Below are 20,104 nucleotides of genomic sequence, written 5' to 3' on the forward strand. Positions count from 1 at the left end.
TTCTAGGTCTTTGTTAAACATTTCTTGCATCTTTTCAATCTTTGCCTCCATTCTTTTTCCGAGGTCCTGGATCATCTTCACTATCATTATTCTGAATTCTTTTTCTGGAAGGTTGCCTATCTCCACTTCATTTAGTTGTTTTTCTGGGATTTTATCTTGTTCCTTCATCTGGTATATAGTCCTCTGCCTTTTCATTTTGTCTCTATTTCTGTGAATGTGGTTTTCCTTCCACAGCCTGCAGAATTGTAGTTCTTCTTGCTTCCGCTATCTGCCCTCTGGTGGATGAGGCTATCTAAGAGGCTTATGCAAGCTTCTTGATCGGAGGGACTGGTGGTGGGTAGAGCTGGGTGTTGCTCTGGTGGGCAGAGCTCAGTAAAACTTTAATCCACTTGTCTACTGATGGGTGGGGCTGAGTCCCCTCACTGTTGGTTGTTCGGCCTGAGGCAACCCAGCACTGGAGTGTACCAGCTCTTTGGTGGGGCTAATGGCGGACTCTGGGAGGGCTCACTCCAAGGAGTACTTCCCAGAACTTCCGCTGCCAGTGTCCCCATCCCCACGGTGAGCCACAGCCATGCCCCACCTCTGCAGGAGACCCTCCAACACCAACAAGGTAGGTCTGGTTTAGTCTCCTATGGGGTCACTGCTCCTTCCCCTGGATCCTGATGCGCACACTACTTTGTGTGTGCCCTCCAAAAGTGGAGTCTCTGTTTCCCCCAGTCCTGTCGAAGTCCTGCAGTCAAATCCCGCTAGCCTTCAAAGTCTGATTCTCCAGGAATTCCTCCTGTTGCCAGACCCCCAGGTTGGGAAGCCTGATGTGGGGCTCAGAACCTTCACTCCAGTGGGTGGACTTCTGTGGTATAACTGTTCTCCAGTTTGTGAGTCACCCACCCAGCAGTTATGGGACTTGATTTTATTGTGATTGCGCCCCTCCTACTATCTCATTGCAGCTTCTACTTTGTCTTTGGATGTGGGGTCTCTTTTTTGGTGAGTTCCAGTGTCTTCCTGTCGATGATGTTCAGCATTTAGTTGTGATTCCAGTGCTCTCGCAAGAGGGAGTGAGGGCATGTCCTACTACTCCGCCATCTTGAACCAATCTCCCTATGACACATATATTTAAAAGTGGTGGTAACTCTGTAAGTGTGCTGGTTGCTTGCCTCTTAACCTCTCTGGTCTATAAGTTATTTAGACCTTGACCTGGTGAACATTTGAATGGAATCTAAATGAAGATATTTAATGGTATCTTCTAAGAATGGCTGAGGATTTACTCTTCTTTAAGTATTGAGGTGGAATACTAGACTCAGCTTTCTTATTTTCAGGATAGTTGTAATGTTTTATTGTGAGATGGCTCAGCTCTGCACCCCCTATAGCCTATGAGTTCTTCTTGAGTTTTAGGCCCAGACCTTTAAGCCCCTGGCACTTAGTTCTGCTGTGTAATAGGGAACCCAGAGCGAACAGAATGCTCAAGCTTTCATTGCTAATTAATGGGAGAAGTTCTGCCCTGGGGAAGTATTACCATGGTGAGAGCAACCTTGAAACTATAGATGGAGCCATTATATCAGCAGACCTAGACATCCAGGAGCGAGATTGAACCAAAGGATTCAGTTTATCATGGCCATCCCCTTGTGTCCCGCCCATGGGACGCTTGTATGAAGACCAGTCGTTTTATCCAGGAGAAAAAAGTACTGGACCTGGTAGTTAAGGATGAATGCAGTAATTTGCTGTTTAGTCATTCTTAGGTGGTTCTCAAACTTGAGGTGAGCAGGGAGAGTGATCACCATAGAGCATGGTATTGGGGAGGCCTCACAGGGGGCTTAGACTTGGTCTTTAGGAAAGGCTGAGGGGTGGACTTCAGTGAGAAGAGGAAGGTGATCCAGGTTGGGAGAACAGTGTGAATGTAAAAGCTGTGTTTAGGGAATCATGCATGGAGCAGTTTTGCTGGAGTGGAGGGTTTGTGTGAAACAAAGATGCTCAAAGTGTGTACAGCAAGGCCCCTGGGTTTGGTGCAGATGCCCACTGGAACCAAACAACATGAAAGGGCTGACCTGGCCTCCAACCACTGCTCTGTTTTTGTAGATTGTGATTCTGCGTAAGATTTTACCTGCAAGCAAGGGTGTGATTATGCTGCTTAGAAGTTTGAAATTCACCAGTGCAGAGGACTTCTAGTTAAACATATGGATCGAACATGTGTTTATTTCCATTCCTTCCTGAAAACCCACTAAAATAGCAATAAAGGTTATAAAAAAGTATAATGATAAAGGAATGGAAGAGGAGAAAAAGCATGTGGGAGATTGTAATCAGAGTTTAGTTGCTGATGGATAAATGGCAGAGTTGCGAAAGCTGAAACCCAAGCTTCCGGTGTGGGGTTTCCACCCGGAAGGCAGCTAATTTGCACCATGGAGCCCTGGAAAGCCTCAGAGATCAGAGACATATGGGGTGTGTGTGTGACTATGTATGTGTATGTGTAATGAGACAAAAAACTTGGAAGTTTAAAATTTGTGCAGGGAGCAGCTAGATTTCTAGGTTGTCAGCCATCGCTCCCAACCCTCTGCCATGTGTATGTGTGCACACACAGACATGCACACACACACACACATGTTCACATACACGCACGCGCAGCCATGTGAGTGCTGCTAGTGTAAGAAGTTCCTGGGAGAGTAGAACCAGTGTGGAGAACACAGCCATAGCCGAAGGCAGAGGTGAACTCAGGAAAAAGGGATTAAGTGAGGATGCTGTCTCCAGGGTAAAGACTGGAAGGTTTTTTTTTGCTGGGGAAAGTGACCAGTCTAAGGGAAGAAAACTATAGATTGTGATATTTGGCGATCTTCAAGTGAAACAGCTGAGTGAATCCAGAAATCAACTTTTAGACATTTTAACACTCAGGTGTGAGGGTTGAAATAAAGGCATCTTCGGACATGCAGGGTTTCAAAAAATTAACTTTGGTGCATCCTTTCTCAGAAACTCCTAGATGATTTCTTCTACCAGACGAGAGGAAACAGAGAAAGAAGTCCCGAGATGCAGGACACAGGGGACTCAGTTCAGGGGCCAAGAGGAGGGTGAGGGAAGATGACTCAGGGAAGGAATGTAGAGCAGGCAGGCCTGGAGGACAGCTGTCCACGCTGGACAAAGGGTGCCTGGAGAAATGAGGCCCAGAGTTAAGTGATCCTGGGAGGCCACCAACCCTGTCAGAATCTGGGGGTGAATTTGTGATAGGTCCTTGAAAACCAAGCAGAATAAAACACGCAGCTCTTAACTCTAGAGAAAAAGAAAAAAGGTGGACAAGTAAGCAGATGTATGTATAGTATTCTACAAGGTCATAATCCAAACTGAATATTGAGTTAATGATGGTTTTCTAACTTGGGAGGATGGGGGAGGAGAGAGCATTGTGTGTGTTGGGGGTTGGAGTACAAGAACTAAATCCTCAGCTTTGCTAGTGGAAAGTCCATAAGTAATATCTAATTTGGCAGAAATCAAGAAATTTTGGAGTAAGCATTTATTTAGAAGTACGACTGTCAATAGAAGAAGCAGTCAAGAGCTGAAAGTAGTTGTTGCCTCTGGGGGCCAGAAATCAGCAGTGGGGAGAAGGAGGGCAGGAGACACTGCTTTTCATTGTATCTCCTGTAGTACTGTTTGTGTTTCAAACCATAGATACATGATTCCTTTGCTAACAAATAAAAACAAATAAAAATCACTGGTTGGGAGAATTTATGAGAAAGGTGGGAAGGTTCCAGATTATTTTGAGCCTTGAAAACTGATTCAAGGTTTTGACTCGAGCCTGACATAAGGAGTCAGTCTGCTGGGGTTACCCTGATGGCAGTTTATTGACTGGATTGGATAAGGAGATTAGTTCAGAGATAGTTGGACGTAGAAATGGAAAGTCAAGGGCAGGGAGACGAAATAAAAAGAAGCCCTCGGGCTGAGTGGCTTACTGACATCAGTAGGAAAGGAAGAGTCCGGAATGATGGTGTTGTTTTATCCCTGGGAGGAGGGCTGATGCAGGGAGGACTGGGAAAGCCTCAGGTTTGGGGCAAGAGGGATGGCGTTTAGTTGAATCCAAAGTGACAGCAGGTCAGGACGGCAAGGCCGTCCAGCAAGCAGAATTCAGACGCAGTCTGTGAACGGGGACTGGGAACTACTTGAGGAGAAACCATTTTTAGGGAGGCTTTGAGTTTGAAAGAATTGTTGAAGAGGTGGCAACAAAAGTCAGCTCGGAGGCTAACCCTGAAAGCTGAGGAAAGTGTCAGACCAAAGCGCCATAGTCATGTGGATAAGGTCAGAATTCAGAGATGATATGACAAGGTAGTTAGGGAACAAAGACCCTCCAACACTTTGGAATCTACAGTGTAATCCATTTTGGGTTCCTTTTGCATTGGGTTAACCCCGTTTTCTTCAGTGGTATCTCTCTCTTATTTTTTTTAAACTCCTTTTCTCGCCCTTCCCCTTTCAAATTTATAATGGAAAATTCAGGCATACAGCACATTTGAGAGAATAGCAATGAATCCCTTGTAACCGTTGCCTGGTTCTAACAGTTCATATTTTGCTTTATCTGATCTTCCCACTTTTCAGGAGAGGGGACCAATGAATTGTAAAGCAAATCCCAGTCATCATATCCTTGGCTCCATGAATACATCACATACACCTCTAACAGATGAGTGTTTTGTTTTAAACATAACCAAAATAGCATTATCCCACCCAACACAATTAACAATATTTCCTTACATATGTCATACACAGTCTGTGTTGCGTTTTCCCCAATTGTCTTGAAAATGTTTTCACACTTGATTTGTTTGAATCAGATCCAAACTCAAGAGCAACACATTGCTTTTGGCTGATCTCATAAGTCTCTCTTAATCTATAAGTTCCCCTACACTTTCTTGTTTTTTTCTGGCTATTTATTTGTTGAAGATCCTGGGCATCTGTCTTGTAGAATTTCTCACATTCTGGATGGGGCTGATTGTGACTGCTGGTGTTGTGTTACATGTTCCTTTATTCCTTATCTTTTCTGGTAAACTGGTCGTTAGATATGGGGGTTTAATTAGATTCAAATTCATTTTTGAAAATTGAAGTATAATTTACACACAGTGAGATAAACAGATCGTAGTTATACAGTTCACTGAGCTTTGACAAATGCGTACACTTATGTAACTCACACTCCATCAAAATGTAAACTATTTCTATCACCCTGCGGAGTTCCCTTTCTTACTTTCTTTTGATCACTTCTTCCCTGTGTATGTGGAAATCAAGTTACACCTACCAAGCACAGCTGAGGATTTTTACCCTCTGTTCTAGCCCTGCCTTGCCCATGGATATTTTAGGGCCAACTTTGTGTTGTTTTTTTTTTTTTTTTTTTGTGGTACGTGGGCCTCTCACTGTTGTGGCCTCTCCCGTTGCGGAGCACAGGCTCCAGACGCACAGGCTCAGCGGCCATGGCCCACGGGCCCAGCCGCTCCGCGGCACGTGAGATCCTCCCAGACCGGGGCACGAACCCACGTCCCCTGCATCGGCAGGCGGACTCTCAACCACTGTGCCACCAGGGAAGCCCTAGGGCCAACTTTGGAAAGATTGCTTCCTCAACAAAAGATGATGTGGAGAGTCCTGCTGTCATTTGCACCAACTCTTCTTCTCGTGGTCATGCAATATATTTTCACTGGCACCTTATATCAGGATAATTTCAGTTTCAAGGAACAAAAATTGGGATCCAAATTGGCTTGAATAATGAAGAGAATTCACTGCCTCATGTAACTAAAAATTCTAGATGTAGATCCTGGTTTCAAGTGAACCATGATCCAGTGGCTCAACAGTATCCCCAAGAGACTGGCTTTTTTCCCATTTTTCTGCTCTGCCATCTACTGGGTCAACTTCATATTGTGTTTGGGTCCAAGATGGCAGCCAGTCCCAGGACTGCATACTTTTTTTTTTTTTTTTTTTTTTTTTTTTTTTGCTGTACGCGGGCCTCTCACTGCTGTGGCCTCTCCCGTTGCGGAGCACAGGCTCCGGACACGCAGGCTCAGTGGCCATGGCTCACGGGTCCAGCTGCTCCGCGGCATGTGGGATCTTCCCGGACCGGGGCACGAACCCATGTCCCCTGCATCGGCAGGCGGACTCCCAACCGCTGCGCCACCAGGGAAGCCCTGCATACTTTCTCAGTCATATCCGGCAAAGAAGAGAGACTATATTCTTCCCACCATAACTAGCAAAAGCCATGAGATTCATCCTGATTGGCTCAGCATAGGTCACTTGCCCACTTCTGGTCCAGTCAACAGTTCAACTCCAGGGTTGGGAGTACAGTCAGATGCCCCAGAACCACTTGGACCTCTGACATGGAAATCAGGAGCTGTTGGTAAAGAGGGATTGGTTGCTGGGGGTGGGCAACCACAGATGTCTACTAGAATCATCTAAGCCCTAGAAGCCTCCGTGACTGGATCCCACCTGGCTGTGCCTCCCCGGAGCAGCCAAACTCCCGTGCCAGACCCCACACCAGACCCTTCCTCACCCTCCTCCTTGCCAGCCATCCTGAGATTTCTCTAGCATTTGAGCGGAGGGGTGAGGCGGTCACTCTGTTCATTCTGAGCTTGATGTTTGCAGCTGGGAGAAACGCACAGACCCCCGAGGCAGGTTCTACTACGTGGACCACAACACTCGGACCACCACGTGGCAGCGCCCCACGGCCGAGTACGTGCGGAGCTATGAGCAGTGGCAGTCCCAGCGCGACCAGCTCCAGGGCGCCATGCAGCACTTCAGCCAGAGATTCCTGTACCAGGTGAGAGGTGGGGGCCAGCCGCGGGGAGGGGAGCACCCCAGCGGCCACGCACATTCTCTGTCGACCTGTTTGGTGAGCAGGGAAAATGGTGGCTAGAAATGTCAGTGCTCTGACGCTGGAGATTTTACTCATCACAGTGAAATTCCTCAAACTCCAGTGTTTCTAACTTAGTGACTCAATGTCCACCTTCTGTGTTTATGGACTCAGTACATGTATCTGAAACTGAATTCCCCCATCTTTGTTCCAGGACTGGATTTCTCTTCTGGTCCCTCCATCCAAGTCCATTTACCCAGACTTGAGACCTGAAGATTGCTGTGACCTCTCCCATACCTTGCCTTTTCAAATCAAAGCAGTCACCCCAATCCTTCCCTTTCTATTGCTGCTACTGGTTTTCTTTAGATGTTTATTATCTGACAGTTTCTGAAGGATGGAGGGACCTTAAAGTTCATCTGGATTTGGGGTGGGCAAACTGTGGCCTTTGGGCCAAACGGGCCCCCAGCTAGTTTTATAAATAAAGTTTTATCGGAACACAAACACACCCCATAGTGTGGGTATTGACTGTGGCTGCTCTCATGCTACAATGGCAGAGTTGAGTAGCCACAACAAAGACCAGGTGGCCCATAAAGCCTAAAATATTTTTGTGGCCCTTTACAGAAAAAGTGTATTGACCACTGGTCTAGATCAGCCTCCTTCTATCTGATTCCTGATTTTCCTCTGTCCCTCCCACCTGAATGGTTAAGGCAGCCTTGGAATTGTCTCTTTGCTGTCATTCTCTCTCCTCCAATCTGTACTTCCTGTTTCTAGCAGAGCAGTCTTCAAATATCACTGTCATTTTTGTCACTTTTTTTTTACTTTTTAATTTTTTGGCCGTGCCACGCAGCTGCGGGATCTTAGTTTCCCAGCCAGGGATTGAACCTGGGTCTCCAGCAGTGGAAGCTCGGAGTCCTAACCACTGGACAACCAGGGAATTCCCCATTTTGTCACTTAAAAAAAAAATCACTGTGGAAGATTGAAGGAATGGGGCTTTGCTCTACATTATTAATCACTGGCTCCAAACCTTCTGTGGTCATTACCCACAGAATAACATTTAAACCGTCTAGTCCAGAAATCAGAGTGCTGTGGTCCCAAATTAACTGTCTAATGGTCTCCCATACTGGGTCCCTTTAGGAACCTTCCTTCCTGGGTCTCTGTCTCTTTAGAGCCCCTACCAGCAGCCTGGTGCTTGGTGGGGAGCCCAGCCACACAGCTTCTTTGGCAGAGAGAAGTGGGATTCCCAAGTTGGAACTCTGATTACATTTTCTCAGAGCCCCTTGAACATGAAGCTTTGTTCCCCCTGCAGTGGAACCTGCACAGGGTGTGGTATATCGGAAGTTGGAAACTTTTTGAGCTGGTCTAGGACATCACCACGTTTAACTCACATTGTTTCTATTTGAAATGAACTTTAACCCCACAACCCATTTCTGAATGCTCAGAAAACCTGTAATTCCAGTTAATAACATTCATCATCAGCTTTGCCATCATTTCCAGCTCTTTCTCTGCTCACCCAAAGCAGGAGCTACCCCGTCAACCAGAAGGCATGGTGGCATTGGCCTTGGCTGGCTTGTTCCTTCTTCTGTCTGTGGGGGCTGATTGCTCATCATATAGTGTTTCCTTAGTATGGATGAGCAGAAAGTCTGGTGTTTGTCACATTGAGTTGCCTCCAAGGTCAGCTATGATGCCTGTCTACAACCCGTGCCCAGTGGTCTACCTGGTGCAGCACTGCTGGGCATCTGGCCTCCCACTCCACAGCCCCCTTCATACATGCCGGGCATCCGGTTCTGGCATGTTTCAAAATTGGATGGAATCTGGTCCTTCTCTGCATTTCAGAAATTATTCCTTTTGAGCTGGGTCCCAACGACTTTCCCTGCCATTTTCTTGGGTGGTCATGGCTGCAAAACTGGAAAGGTCTGGGCATCTTTGTCCTTTGACTTAGAGACAAGGACGCGTTTTAGGAGTCTCACATGGTTCTGTCTCCCTGTTTACCCGACTTCTTAAATTAAAAAAGAAAACTCCATTGAAGGACTCTTTTTTTTTTTCCTACCCTCCCATGCACCGTGTAGGTTCTGTCAGTTGACCCAGATGTTTGGTGTGTGAAAGGGAAGACTCTGGAGCTCGCGTCCGCTCGGTCTTTTGGAGCCTTCATTCCTCTCTCCTGCCTCTCTCATTTTAGCAACATCATTCCAGGCCTGCAGAGGTAGAACTTTGAGTTGGAGTGTCCCCTAAAAGTAAAAATTCAGCGCTTGAAAGAAAATGTTCTCTCTGAGTCCTCTAACATGGTTTTCTCAGCTTGGCTGGGGATCCAGGAGGGTTCTGGATGGAGGTGATGGTTCCCTTTTGTTCCTGAAACAAGACTCATATTGAAAAACGTGGTAGGAATCTTTTTTGGGTCAGCTTTCAATGTCTCTCTGTTGATTTCCCTCCCCTCTGGGTTTGGTTTACCCCTCTTGTTTGCTATGGTGCCATGTCCTGGTTACGAGTAAGAAGAGTCGCTTTCATAGAGTTATTTTGGGGTTTGGCCTAGGCCCAGGGTTTGACTCGGAAGACTTAAGAGCTGATACTATACCATTGGCTTCCCCTCCTCCTCCTCCGCCTCCTCCTTCTGCTTCTGGGCTGAAACCAGACCTTGTTCTTCTTTGCTGCCTGCAGGGAACACGAAATACAGTTCAATATGGGAAATCAAGGGAATCCCAGACGGCAGTCTCCTGCAATTCCTTCCTGCCTCGATGCATACCTTTTTCGGTCTCGCTGTTATCATCCCCTTATCTCTGACACGTTTCCCTCTCCTGATGCCCCAGAGTGCCGTTGTTACATGTGATCATCGTGCACATACTTGCGCTTGGCCGCTGCAGTTTCGATTTGCCCTCTGTTTTGTGGTCCTGCTGCGGTCGGTCCACCGAGCACGCCCAGCCCAGTCGTGTGCATTTTGCAATTGCGACGGGACTCTGCTCGCAGCCGACTACTATTTCTGTGGCAACTCCTCCTCCACTCCTGCCTGATCCTCCCCTGATAATCAAAGGTGTAGCCAGTGTCGGCAAGACTGAAGCAAATCATCCTGCGGCTCCTAACGTCTGGACGCCAAAGTGCTTTATCCAGAAACAGACAACTTGCTTCTTGCTCTGCAAAGAGCCCCCTGGATCAAATTCTCAAGCACCTGGGTTTTGTTCTGTGCCCACTGGGTGCATCCTTAAAAAAAAAAAAAAAAAAAAAAAAAAAAAGGAGCCTGCCTTCCACACTGTGACCTCTATGCCCTTCCCAGAGCTTGTCTTGCCCTCGGCTCTATTTGCTAGACATTCTTTATTTCTGAGTTTGTATCTTAAAATATTACTGGAACTAAATGCTTTTAGTCCCTAAGGGACTTGAACTCATGTGAGCCCTCTGGCTCACGGCCTGCACCCCAGTTCTTCCAGCCCAGGGACGGTTACCAGGAAAATTATTCAACAGCATTCCTTTCTCTTCTTAATAATAAAGGAAACTGTCTTGTCTCTTAGAGTCACCTGTACATCCCAGGATCTCTTTTCTGACCGCAGTCCCCTCCCCCACCATACCCCTTTCTCTGTGCTTTTCCAGCCGTGCTGCAGGTAACCCTTGGGATCTCTCATTTCAGGGGAAGGTGTGGCGGGAGAGGAGGGGCAGTTGGTTGGCTCACTGGAGATGTGGGGTTTTTGGGTTTTGGTTTTCTGGCCAGGATATATAGCTTTTAATTTTTTGTGTCTTCTTGGCTTCTGTTCACTTCCTTGAAACATTTTTCAAGTTGTACTATGTACATTAGGGAAGAAATATCCAAAATAATCAAGTGCTTTGCTTTAACTGTAAGAGATAAAATGATTATGAGCGTCAACTTCCACTGACCCATTTCACGTGTCGCTCGTGTTTATCAGTCTCCGGTCTCTCTCCCTTCCTGTCCGCCTCCTCTTCTCTCCGCCTCTAGGGATGAAAATGAGAGGCTACCAAAGACATTTTTCAAAAAACCGCCTTCATGAAAGAGAGCCAACACTGTGTGAACATTTAATTTCTGACATTAAAAAAAAAAAAAGGCAAAGATTAAGAAAGGGGCCGTTAAACATTTTTTGTTTCTAGTTCAGTGCAGGTCACGAAGGCTGTCAGAAAAAAGACCTTTTGGTGTGTTGATTTGTAGGGTTAGGCAAGAGACGACTGTAAGCCCGCTGAAGCCCAGTTGGTACCAGTTGGGAGCTAATTTCCCAGCAGAGCTCCTGAATGCTTCGCAGATCATCCGCTTACTCTGGTGGGGGAGAAAAAAGGCCTGAATCAGCCAAAAGAATTGCACCAAATGCTGCTTCTTTTAATTTCTTAGAATGACCTTTTCTGTAGCCCTTCCCTTTTGCGAGGACACTGGTCCAGCTCAACGTCACCCGCCGCCTTCTATTTGGCTTCATTGTCTGAAGCGCGTGCGTGTTTCACAAGGGAGTTCCTTCCCTTCTGTTGCTGCGTGTTTTTTGTACCCACTGTTCTTGTTATGTATTAACTACGAAAAAGGTGGAGGAGCTTGGGTTTTATGACCTGCGAACTCCCCTCACCTCGCCTCCCCTCCACACACACACACCATAATAACCTCCGTGAATTGGGGAAGTTTTCTTTCAGCAGCCATCAGACAAATCGGAACGGTGGTGGGGGTCGTAAGCACACCCTCGAGGCTGAGGGCAACATGCCCTAAACCCGGGACAGCCCAGCTTCCCGCACCTTCGAGCAGTTTCGCTCTGCCTGGTTAGGAGGCCCTCTGCTGGAAGGGGGCTCCGTCCCATCAAGGAACCTATGGTTTCAAGACTGAAACGTCTTTGTTGGAACTTGCTTTGGAAGAGTCGCTTTTAGCTGCCACCTCAGAAAGAAAGTTTCTCTGTCCTTTCAGTGGGGGGTGGAGGGAGGGCCGTGGAAGGGGGTTCGTTGGCAGTTGAGTTCTACCAATGTTTTCTCAAGCCGAGACTGAGCTCCATTCATCCTCCTGCCCGTGTGTGGCTCCACTGCCCCCAGACGGGGCCCGCCAGACAGCCCGAAGTCTGCATTGAGAACTTGATCCCCCTCATGTAACAATTAAATTTTAGTAAGTGAAATAAAAATGCTTTGGCACAAAAAAAAAAAAAAAAAAAAGAAAGAAAGGGAAAAAAAAGGAGGGAGAGAGAAAGCAAGCCAGCGGGGAACAATACTTGTTTTATTTCAGTGTGAAGAGTCTTTGACAGCACCCCCATTCCCCGCAGGCTATGAGCACTCTTGGGCCACTGCAGCCCTGCCCCAGGGACCCCACAGCAGAATGAGGCTGGGGGTGGAGGTTCTAATGTAAACAGCGACCCTGAAGGCCCGGAGTCAGCTCCCCCTTCTTTCTCCTGTCTCCCCTTCTCTCTCTCTCTCTCTCTCTCTCTCTCTCTCTCTCTCTCTCTCTCTCTCTCTCTCGCTGTCTCTGTCTCTCTCTGTCGCTGTCTCTCTCTCTCTGTCTCTCTCTGTCTCTCTCTCTCTGTCTCTCTCTCTCTCTGTCTCTCTCTCTCTCTCTCTCTCTCTCTCTCTCTCTCGTCACCTCGCCCCCAGCCCCACCTCCCCAGACAGACGCACACAGAACACTGAACAACTTCAGGTTCAGGCCGCAGGAGAAGAAAGGTGCTTTGTGAAGGGAAGCACAACATTCCTGGGGAGGTGAGGCCCGGGCCTGAATGTGCCCTCAGTCTGTCGCTCACACGGCTCACTCTCCCTGTGCACCCAGGAGGGAGGAGGGCCCAGCCCCCAGCCAGGAAGCTCTGGGCGTGGGCAGGGCTTGTGGGAATGATTTCATTGGAAAGGCCTGCGATATTTTTTCCCCTCCCGTGTGTGGTTCTTGGAGAAAGTTGGAGGTGGTGGTGATTTCAGTTGCCTTGGCCGCCTTGAGCAGGAGCTGAGTGGCTGACGCACCGGCGGCGGGCAGCGCTTCGCCGGGCAGCCCTGCTCCGGGCCCTCCTGCTGCGCCTGGGGCCGGCTCCGGGCTGGCCTGGGGGCGTCCTGGCCCACCTTCCTCTGCACACCTCTCCCTCCCCCTCGCTCCACCCTCTCCACAACCCGCCTGGGCCCTCAGCGTGCAGGGCTCTTTTTTGGTTTTTCTTCTTCTTTGAAGACTTTCGAGAGAAGCAGATGCCACCTAAGGCCCCACCGTGTACTGTGCAGAGTGCTAAAATGTGGAAACCAGTCCTTGGCATTTTTATTTTTATCGATTGATTTATTTTTAACCAGTGGCCTTTTTTTTTTTTTTTTAACTTCTGTGTTCTGCTGTGTTTCTTGTGTTTAGTCTTCGAGTGCTTCCACTGACCATGACCCACTGGGCCCCCTCCCTCCTGGCTGGGGTAAGTACTGACTTCTCCTTCTGTGCCCTCAGCCGCATCAGCTGATGCTCTGTTGTGCTCTGTCCTCTTTCCCTGCACATCTTCTCACTTCCCTGCCTCGGTTCCCCGTTTCTATCCTCTCCAGCACACCCTCTGGGGATACCCAGCTGGAGAAGTTGCAGGTGATGGAGCTGGAAGGCTGGGAAAGTAACTGGGTCCCCTGCACCCCTATAGCACTCGCCTGCCGCAGCTGCAGGGGGGTGACCCTATGAGAGAAATCCCCCAGCAGTCTTGGGACTGTTGGGCTGTGGTGCTGACTTTCAAGGTGTCTCCTCAAGAATCCAACCTATTTGATGAAGGCATTTTGACACTGGCCGATTCCCAGATGCATTTGTTTCAGGTCCGTGGCTGTCTGCTTAGACACCTTACCAAACCTTTCTTTGCAGCTGAGATGTTGGAGGACTTCAGCCTGATTTTGACTTCAGCCGCCTTTTTATTTTTTTTATTTATTTTTACTTTTCATTCACTTTGTTTTTTTTTTTGGCGGTATGTGGGCCTCTCACTGTTGTGGCCTCTCCCATTGTGGAGCACAGGCTGCAGACGCGCAGGCTCAGCGGCCATGGCTCACGGGCCCAGCCGCTCCGCGGCACGCGGGATCTTCCCAGACCGGGGCACGAACCCGTGTCCCCTGCATCGGCAGGCGGACTCTCAACCGCTGCGCCACCAGGGAAGCCCATAGCTGCCTTTTTATTTATGATAACGGCTGTGAAAGGGGCCAGAGGGAAGCAGATAAGAGAGTTGAGTGTGGGCTGGTGATGTTATGAAAGTGCACTGTTGCTAGTTAATGATGTCGTACTGGGTTCTCCTTGTCACTGGAGAACTCCAAGTCCTTGGTGTGATTTGCCAATAATGAGTTAGAGGGATGCACAACCATGACTTGGTGAGACGGTGTGCCTGATGGCTATTCTGGGAAGGAGTGGCCATGCACAAAGGGGTCATGAGAGATGGCAGGACCCAGCGCATTCTGCAGCTCCGAGCTGGGTCAGGGTTTCGTTCAGCATGTACGACAGGAGTCCCTGGGAGCTGAAGAGGGCCATTTTTGCAGGAATTGTTGTGGGTCAGGTTTAGTTTGTTTGTTAGGCCAGCAGAAGACAGTGAATGCTGGTTTGATGGTGTTCACAGATGGTATTAAAATAGGCCGGGGTGTGCTCCCCAACAAAGACGAAGAAGCTGAGAATGATAGGAAAAGCATCACCTGGAAAAGCGCAGCTTTTTAACTGGATCCTCTCCATCTCTCCATACAGGCACAACTACTCCCTGGTAGTAATTTACAGGGTTGCATCAACCCCTGTGGCCCTGCAGAGTTATCAGTTAGTCAATTACCACTGCATTCCATGGCACTTGGAAAGGCCTCCTAGTCCTCCTAGTGGAAAATCTCAGATAGCGAGGCCTCCGCACAGTTCTTGACTTTTCAGCTGGGGAATCCCTTAGGCACACAGCTGATCCACCCGGCTCCCTGGACCGATGAAAGGTCATTGTTCACTGTTGTCTCAGAGATTGGCAGCAAGACTAATTTGAGAGGGTCAAACATAGGATCCCTGGCTGGGCAGGGGAAGACTCATCAGGTGAAATAAGAATCTGTAAGGCTATCTGGCAGACCCCGTGAACTAGAGCAGGGGACCCAGAATTGTTCCTGGATCTGTAGAGTCAAGTGATTTATTTCTGTACCAGTTCTGCTAAATGATGGTCACCAAGTAAGAGCAGCTTATAGGGTCTCGAAAACAGCTCCTAGAAGCCAGGTGTGAAATATTTGAGATGGGAATAGGAGCCATGGTCGGAGTCAGTGCTGTTTACAAATGATCAGGAGAACACACAAGACCGTAATGATACGAAACTGAGAGGAAAAGAACATCTGGCCGAGGGCCAGGGAACCTTCCTGATCAAATCCTCTGGGCTTTGTGTTAGCTTCCCCAGGGCTGTGGCAGGGTCATCTCCCCAAGGGGAGTTAAGATTGAACAGAAAGTATAGCAAAACCAAAGGAGAGCTGCATTTAGCGCAAAGCCTGCTGTCAAGTCTCCTGTGCTCAGTCCTGGGTCCCTTTCTGCTCCTCTAGGAGAGATCCCACATTCTCCCTGAGCACCGTCCCAGGGGCCAGAGCACCTGAGGTTTAAGATCCACATCGTCTCAGCTGCTCTGACCCTGGGCATGTGACCGAATGCTCCCCAGTCCATTTCTTCTTAAATGGGATCAAGCTAGATGTCACCTAAGGACTTTCCCAGCTCCCAGACTGCGACCTTGCACGCGGCAAGGTGGTTCCAGTGGGCCATGAAAGGCCTCCACGCAGCAACAAGGGCACTTCCCGGCTGGACAGACCCACCCGCCTCGGCTTTGGCCCTTGGCAGAGAACACGCGGGAGGATGTAGTTCAAAGCGGAAGCTTCCGGGCTGGGAGCGGCCCCTTCTCCTCAGAACCCTGTTGGGAAGCCGGTCGTCTGTGGGACGGTCCCACAGGCTGTTCTGAGGCGATGGTAGCTCTGTAGCAATCCCAGTCCCCTTCTTTTCTTTCTTTCAAGTCTCTTGTTTTTGAAATTTCCTTCAAGTAGTGGATGCCAGGTAAGTCAGACAGAGACCAGGACCGTGGGTTGATACTGTGAACATTGCAGCCTGCTACTCAAGGGGAGGGGGCTGGGCTCTCCCTAGCTCTGTGTCTTTTTCAGCTTTTGGTTTCCCTGTAGCTTCTGGAACCGATTATTTTTATTTCTTTAATTTCTCCCTGTCATCGTAAAAGAGGGAGGGCCATGAGCATTGTTTGTTTTCAGGACAGAAACAGGTTTGAAAGCCCAGGAACTTTGAGCTGGGAAAGGTGACCGCTCTTGGGTTCGGAGTCTTGCTCCGGTCTTGCCTGCCATCCACCTGGAGCTGATGGGCGCCCCTTTCAATCCCTCTTAAAGACCAGAATCACCAGCTGGAGTTGAGTTTGCCCCTGGAGCCCAGAGTTTCTCCCTCAAACAACTCAGCGCCATTGTTAGTACGCCAGTAAAAGGGCGAGAGGGTAAATGTTGTCCAGAGAATAGAAAGTATGTCTGAGCTCCCCCAAACACTGCCCCATCTCGAAGCACACACTTAGGTATAAGACCACGATGGCACTGTAAGTGCCCACAACCCCAGGTGTCTCTTGGCATGTGTGCAACATTGAGGTTTTGCTGGGATGTAGGAGTCTGAGAACAAAACTTTGCCTTTAAGCAGGGGGGGTACGTAGGCCCTGTGGTGCAGAGTGCTGATCAGAGAGGGCTGAAGGGAAATGCAGCCACCCCACAGTGACCCCGCCTGTGGGACAGAGGCACCTGGGTCGGCTGCATCCAGTGGATGGAGGGGCTGCAGAACCAGAGAGCAGCCGTGATGGACTGGGGTGGGGCCCAGGATCCAGGGGAGGCTGGGCTGTGCCTCCACTTTGCACACAGCTGGATGCAATTATGCCTCTGGTTTCAGCTGGGCTGCTCCGCCTCCGTGTTGCCACGCCGCCCCCTTGCCTCCAGCAAATCAGCCAACCAAAGATGGTGTTTGATCTGGAGTTGAAAATGTGTATATCCCTCCCCTACTCCCCAGTAGGGAAAGATTCTCTTTGTCCTTTTTGCCAGTGACAGATGTGAGTGAGCCAGGCTCGCGCTGGCTGAACTTCTCTAACAGGTTAGGAACAGGGGTAGAAATTCAGATCCAGCACCCAGGAGGTGGGAGCCAGAGGGGAGAGGACATGGCCTCAAGACATCTCAATCTGAGAGTCCGCTTTTCCTTCTTCTCCCCTGGCAGAGAAGAGACAGGACAACGGACGGGTGTATTACGTGAACCATAACACACGCACCACCCAGTGGGAGGACCCTCGGACCCAGGGGTAAGGACTCAGGCCGGGAGGGGTCTGGGCTGGGCCCTGTGCACCTCCAGTACTGGCCCGGTGGCCTTGGACTGCATTTGTCCTCCACGGCCGATGTTCTGGGAACTTCGGCCACACACCGGTGCCCTGAGACCCTCATGATATGGTGTTGGCCCAGTGAGAGCTTGCAAGTGGCAGCTTAAGTTGGCCTTCCTCATGGATACAGAGTGGCCTGGCTGGCAGGTGCTGCTGGTCTCTGTGCCAGTTGTGCAGGCTGCCGATCATGTGATTTCAGAAGGGTTGAGAGCCCTGCCCCAACACCGTCAACTCCCCACCCACCAGAAGCTAGTCTGGGATGGAGCACTGGGTTCCTTGGGATTGCCGGTGCCCGCTCAGGCCACGGCCATCCACCCAGGGCTGGTTCTTTGGCCCTGGGACAGTAGATGACCTCTCTCTGCTGCAGAACCATCCTCAGGACTTGGGTATTGCCAAGCACATTTCCTCAAGGCCCACCCTCAAGGGCTCTGCAGGGCCTGGGTAAAAACAGAGAGAAAGCAGCACTTCAGGGACCCCAGCCTCCTTAGCATGGAGGCCCAGAAGGTGAGGCCAGCCCTTAGCCCCTCTCTTCCCATGTTTCCAGGATGATCCAGGAACCAGCTCTGCCCCCAGGGTGGGAGATGAAGTACACCAGCGAGGGGGTGCGTTACTTCGTGGACCACAATACCCGCACCACCACCTTTAAGGATCCTCGCCCAGGGTTTGAGTCTGGGTAAGGACTTTGCACAGGTGACATCACTCTTAGCACAGGCCTGGTATAGCTGCTCTTACTGCCCTCTAGTGGCCAGTTTTGATGTCACACTAGTGGGGATGTGGACGGAAGGGGCTACTCTATTTACTCAGAATAACACTGGTGGTCTTTCTCTAAAAGCAAAAGGTCTGGCTTTCTTTTTTAAAAAATAAATTTATTTATTTATTTATTTTTGGCTGCGTTGGGTCTTCATTGCTGCACGCGGGCTTTCTCTAGTAGCGGCGAGCGGGGGCTACCCTTTGTTGCGGAGCACGGGCTCTAGGTGCACAGGCTTCAGTAGTTGTGGCACGTGGGCTCAGTAGTTGTGGCTTGCGGGCTCTGGAGCGCAGGCTCAGTAGTTGTGGCACACAGGCTTAGTTGCTCCGCGGCATGTGGGATCTTGCCAGACCAGGGCTCGAACCCGTGTCCCCTGGCTTGGCAGGAGGATTCTTAACCACTGCGCCACCAGGGAAGTCCCTCTGGCTTTATTTCTGGTTTTTCTTTTTAATCTTCAAATCTTCAGGAGATCTTAATGGCGGTCACTTTCTTTCTTTTACGCCTTACTTTACTTGTCTTTAAATTAACATAGCATCAGCTTTCCTTAGGACTAACAAGATGCGTTGCTAATTTTTGAGAAATCGCATGGATTCCAGAACATCTTTGCTCTTCCCAGGACGAAGCAAGGTTCCCCTGGTGCCTATGACCGAAGTTTTCGGTGGAAGTATCACCAGTTCCGTTTCCTCTGCCATGTGAGTTCTGGTACTGGGACCTCCCCTGGACATTGGGGTTGTAGAGTTATTTCAGCACAATTTTCTAGCCCAGCAGCAGGCGTTGGAATGCCTGTGTCTTAGGTGGGAGCAGGTCACTTGTCTCACCTCGAGCAGTTTTGTGACGTTATCTCTAGGAAGCCAGCCAAGTTCTCTCCCCAAGCCCAGGGGGATGGGGAAGCCTGTTCAGACAGACAGGTGACCAGACTGAATAGTTACCACCAAGACCCCAATTTGAGGTTTGTTTTTTCCTTTTCTTGTCAGTCAAATGCTCTCCCCAGCCATGTGAAGATCAGCGTTTCCAGGCAGACACTTTTTGAGGATTCTTTCCAACAGGTTAGAGAATAATCACCATGTCTAAGACCAGGGGCAGGCAGGAGGTCCCCTCCCGCTACCCTGTCTTCTGTCATGTAGCCTGTTAAGCCCACATGGTAGAGTTCTCAAGGCGTGGGCCTTGGTGACTGGTATCTGCCGAAGAGCAGGCCTGGGAGTCCCCTGTCCCCCACCCCCCAGCCTGACATGGAAGGGAGAGTGGCAGGCTGGCCACGATCTTCTGTCTCCCCAGATCATGAACATGAAGCCCTATGACCTGCGCCGCCGGCTCTACATCATCATGCGTGGCGAGGAGGGCCTGGACTATGGAGGCATTGCCAGGTGAGCTGGGAGCCCTGGAAGGCTGCGCTTGCACCCCGCTTCCCCAGGCTACAGGGCCCATGCCCAGAAAGCTGCCTGCTTCTTGCTCAGTGTTGCCAGATCTCTCCTGCATCTTCAGGAGTGGGCAGGGGTGTGGCAAGTCCGAAGGGGCGCTGGAGCTGGGTTCGGGGGTCCCCTGCTGGGCTAGGTATTAATCCTCTAGGATCATGGGGTCATTTTTGGGTCATGGGAAGGCTAGAGGGCTTCTGGGGGAGGGGCTCAGGACAATGGCTCTTTACCAACCAACCTGTCATTATTTCCGGCTACACCAGTGTCAGTAGCTAAATATCAGTGTTAAGTGGTTGTCCGGTAGAATCGACCCTGGGCTTCATTTCGTCCTGAGGCAGCCGGGGTGTGTTAAGTCAGCTGTCTTGGTGTAAACCTGGCATGTATAAGCTGTGTCACAATCCAAAGGGCATTGATCAGTACTCAGCTGCGTGTCATGTGCACAGGGTCAATAAATTAAAATAGCTGATATAACCCTAAAAAGAGCTCAAAGCATTGTCTTGCCCTTACCCCAGCCCACCTACAAAAGTTAACAGACTCTGGCAAAATGTTGCCTTGGACGATGGGGCACAAGGGCCCCGGCAGAGAGAAGGAGCATCTTGGCCTGCGGTGACTGCTCAGCTTGCTGACCTCTCATGGTGTGGGGACATCTTCTCACTTGGTGTTGAGTTAACTTGCTTCTGGTCCTCTGTGTGCTGGTGGCGTTGCCCTCTGTGTTGGCACCCACGGATCGATTGCTCTTTTTTCCGTGGTGACCTCCTCTCTAGGCTCTGCTTGGTGGTGTGGTTCCCACCCCGTGTGTGTCTGTCTCTCTGTGTCCTGCCAGTGGTTTTACCCTATGGTAGGTTACGTCATGCTGTTCTACCACAGGGTAGAACCACGGACAGGATAC

The 20,104-nt window shown here is 49.7% G+C and overlaps 1 protein-coding gene across 5 annotated transcripts in view; it reads left to right on the top strand.

Moving 5' to 3' along the window:
* WWP2 (WW domain containing E3 ubiquitin protein ligase 2) overlaps positions 1-20,104 on the top strand; it is a 148,175-nt gene that overhangs the window by 119,601 nt on the left and 8,470 nt on the right. For 3 of the 5 annotated variants that reach the window (XM_007129038.4, XM_007129037.4, XM_028477486.2), the window contains 7 exons: positions 6,583-6,757; positions 13,059-13,113; positions 16,899-16,980; positions 17,600-17,728; positions 18,420-18,495; positions 18,778-18,849; positions 19,079-19,167. In XM_007129038.4, the coding sequence (XP_007129100.1) occupies positions 6,583-6,757; positions 13,059-13,113; positions 16,899-16,980; positions 17,600-17,728; positions 18,420-18,495; positions 18,778-18,849; positions 19,079-19,167 (678 nt within the window). Of the gene's footprint in view, positions 1-6,582; positions 6,758-13,058; positions 13,114-13,353; positions 13,493-16,095; positions 16,116-16,898; positions 16,981-17,599; positions 17,729-18,419; positions 18,496-18,777; positions 18,850-19,078; positions 19,168-20,104 lie in introns of those variants that run through there. The other 2 variants (XM_028477487.2, XM_055079279.1) reach the window with 2 other exon arrangements.

This window comes from Physeter macrocephalus, chromosome 17, assembly GCF_002837175.3.
Source record: "Physeter macrocephalus isolate SW-GA chromosome 17, ASM283717v5, whole genome shotgun sequence".
Classification (NCBI taxonomy): domain Eukaryota; kingdom Metazoa; phylum Chordata; class Mammalia; order Artiodactyla; family Physeteridae; genus Physeter; species Physeter macrocephalus.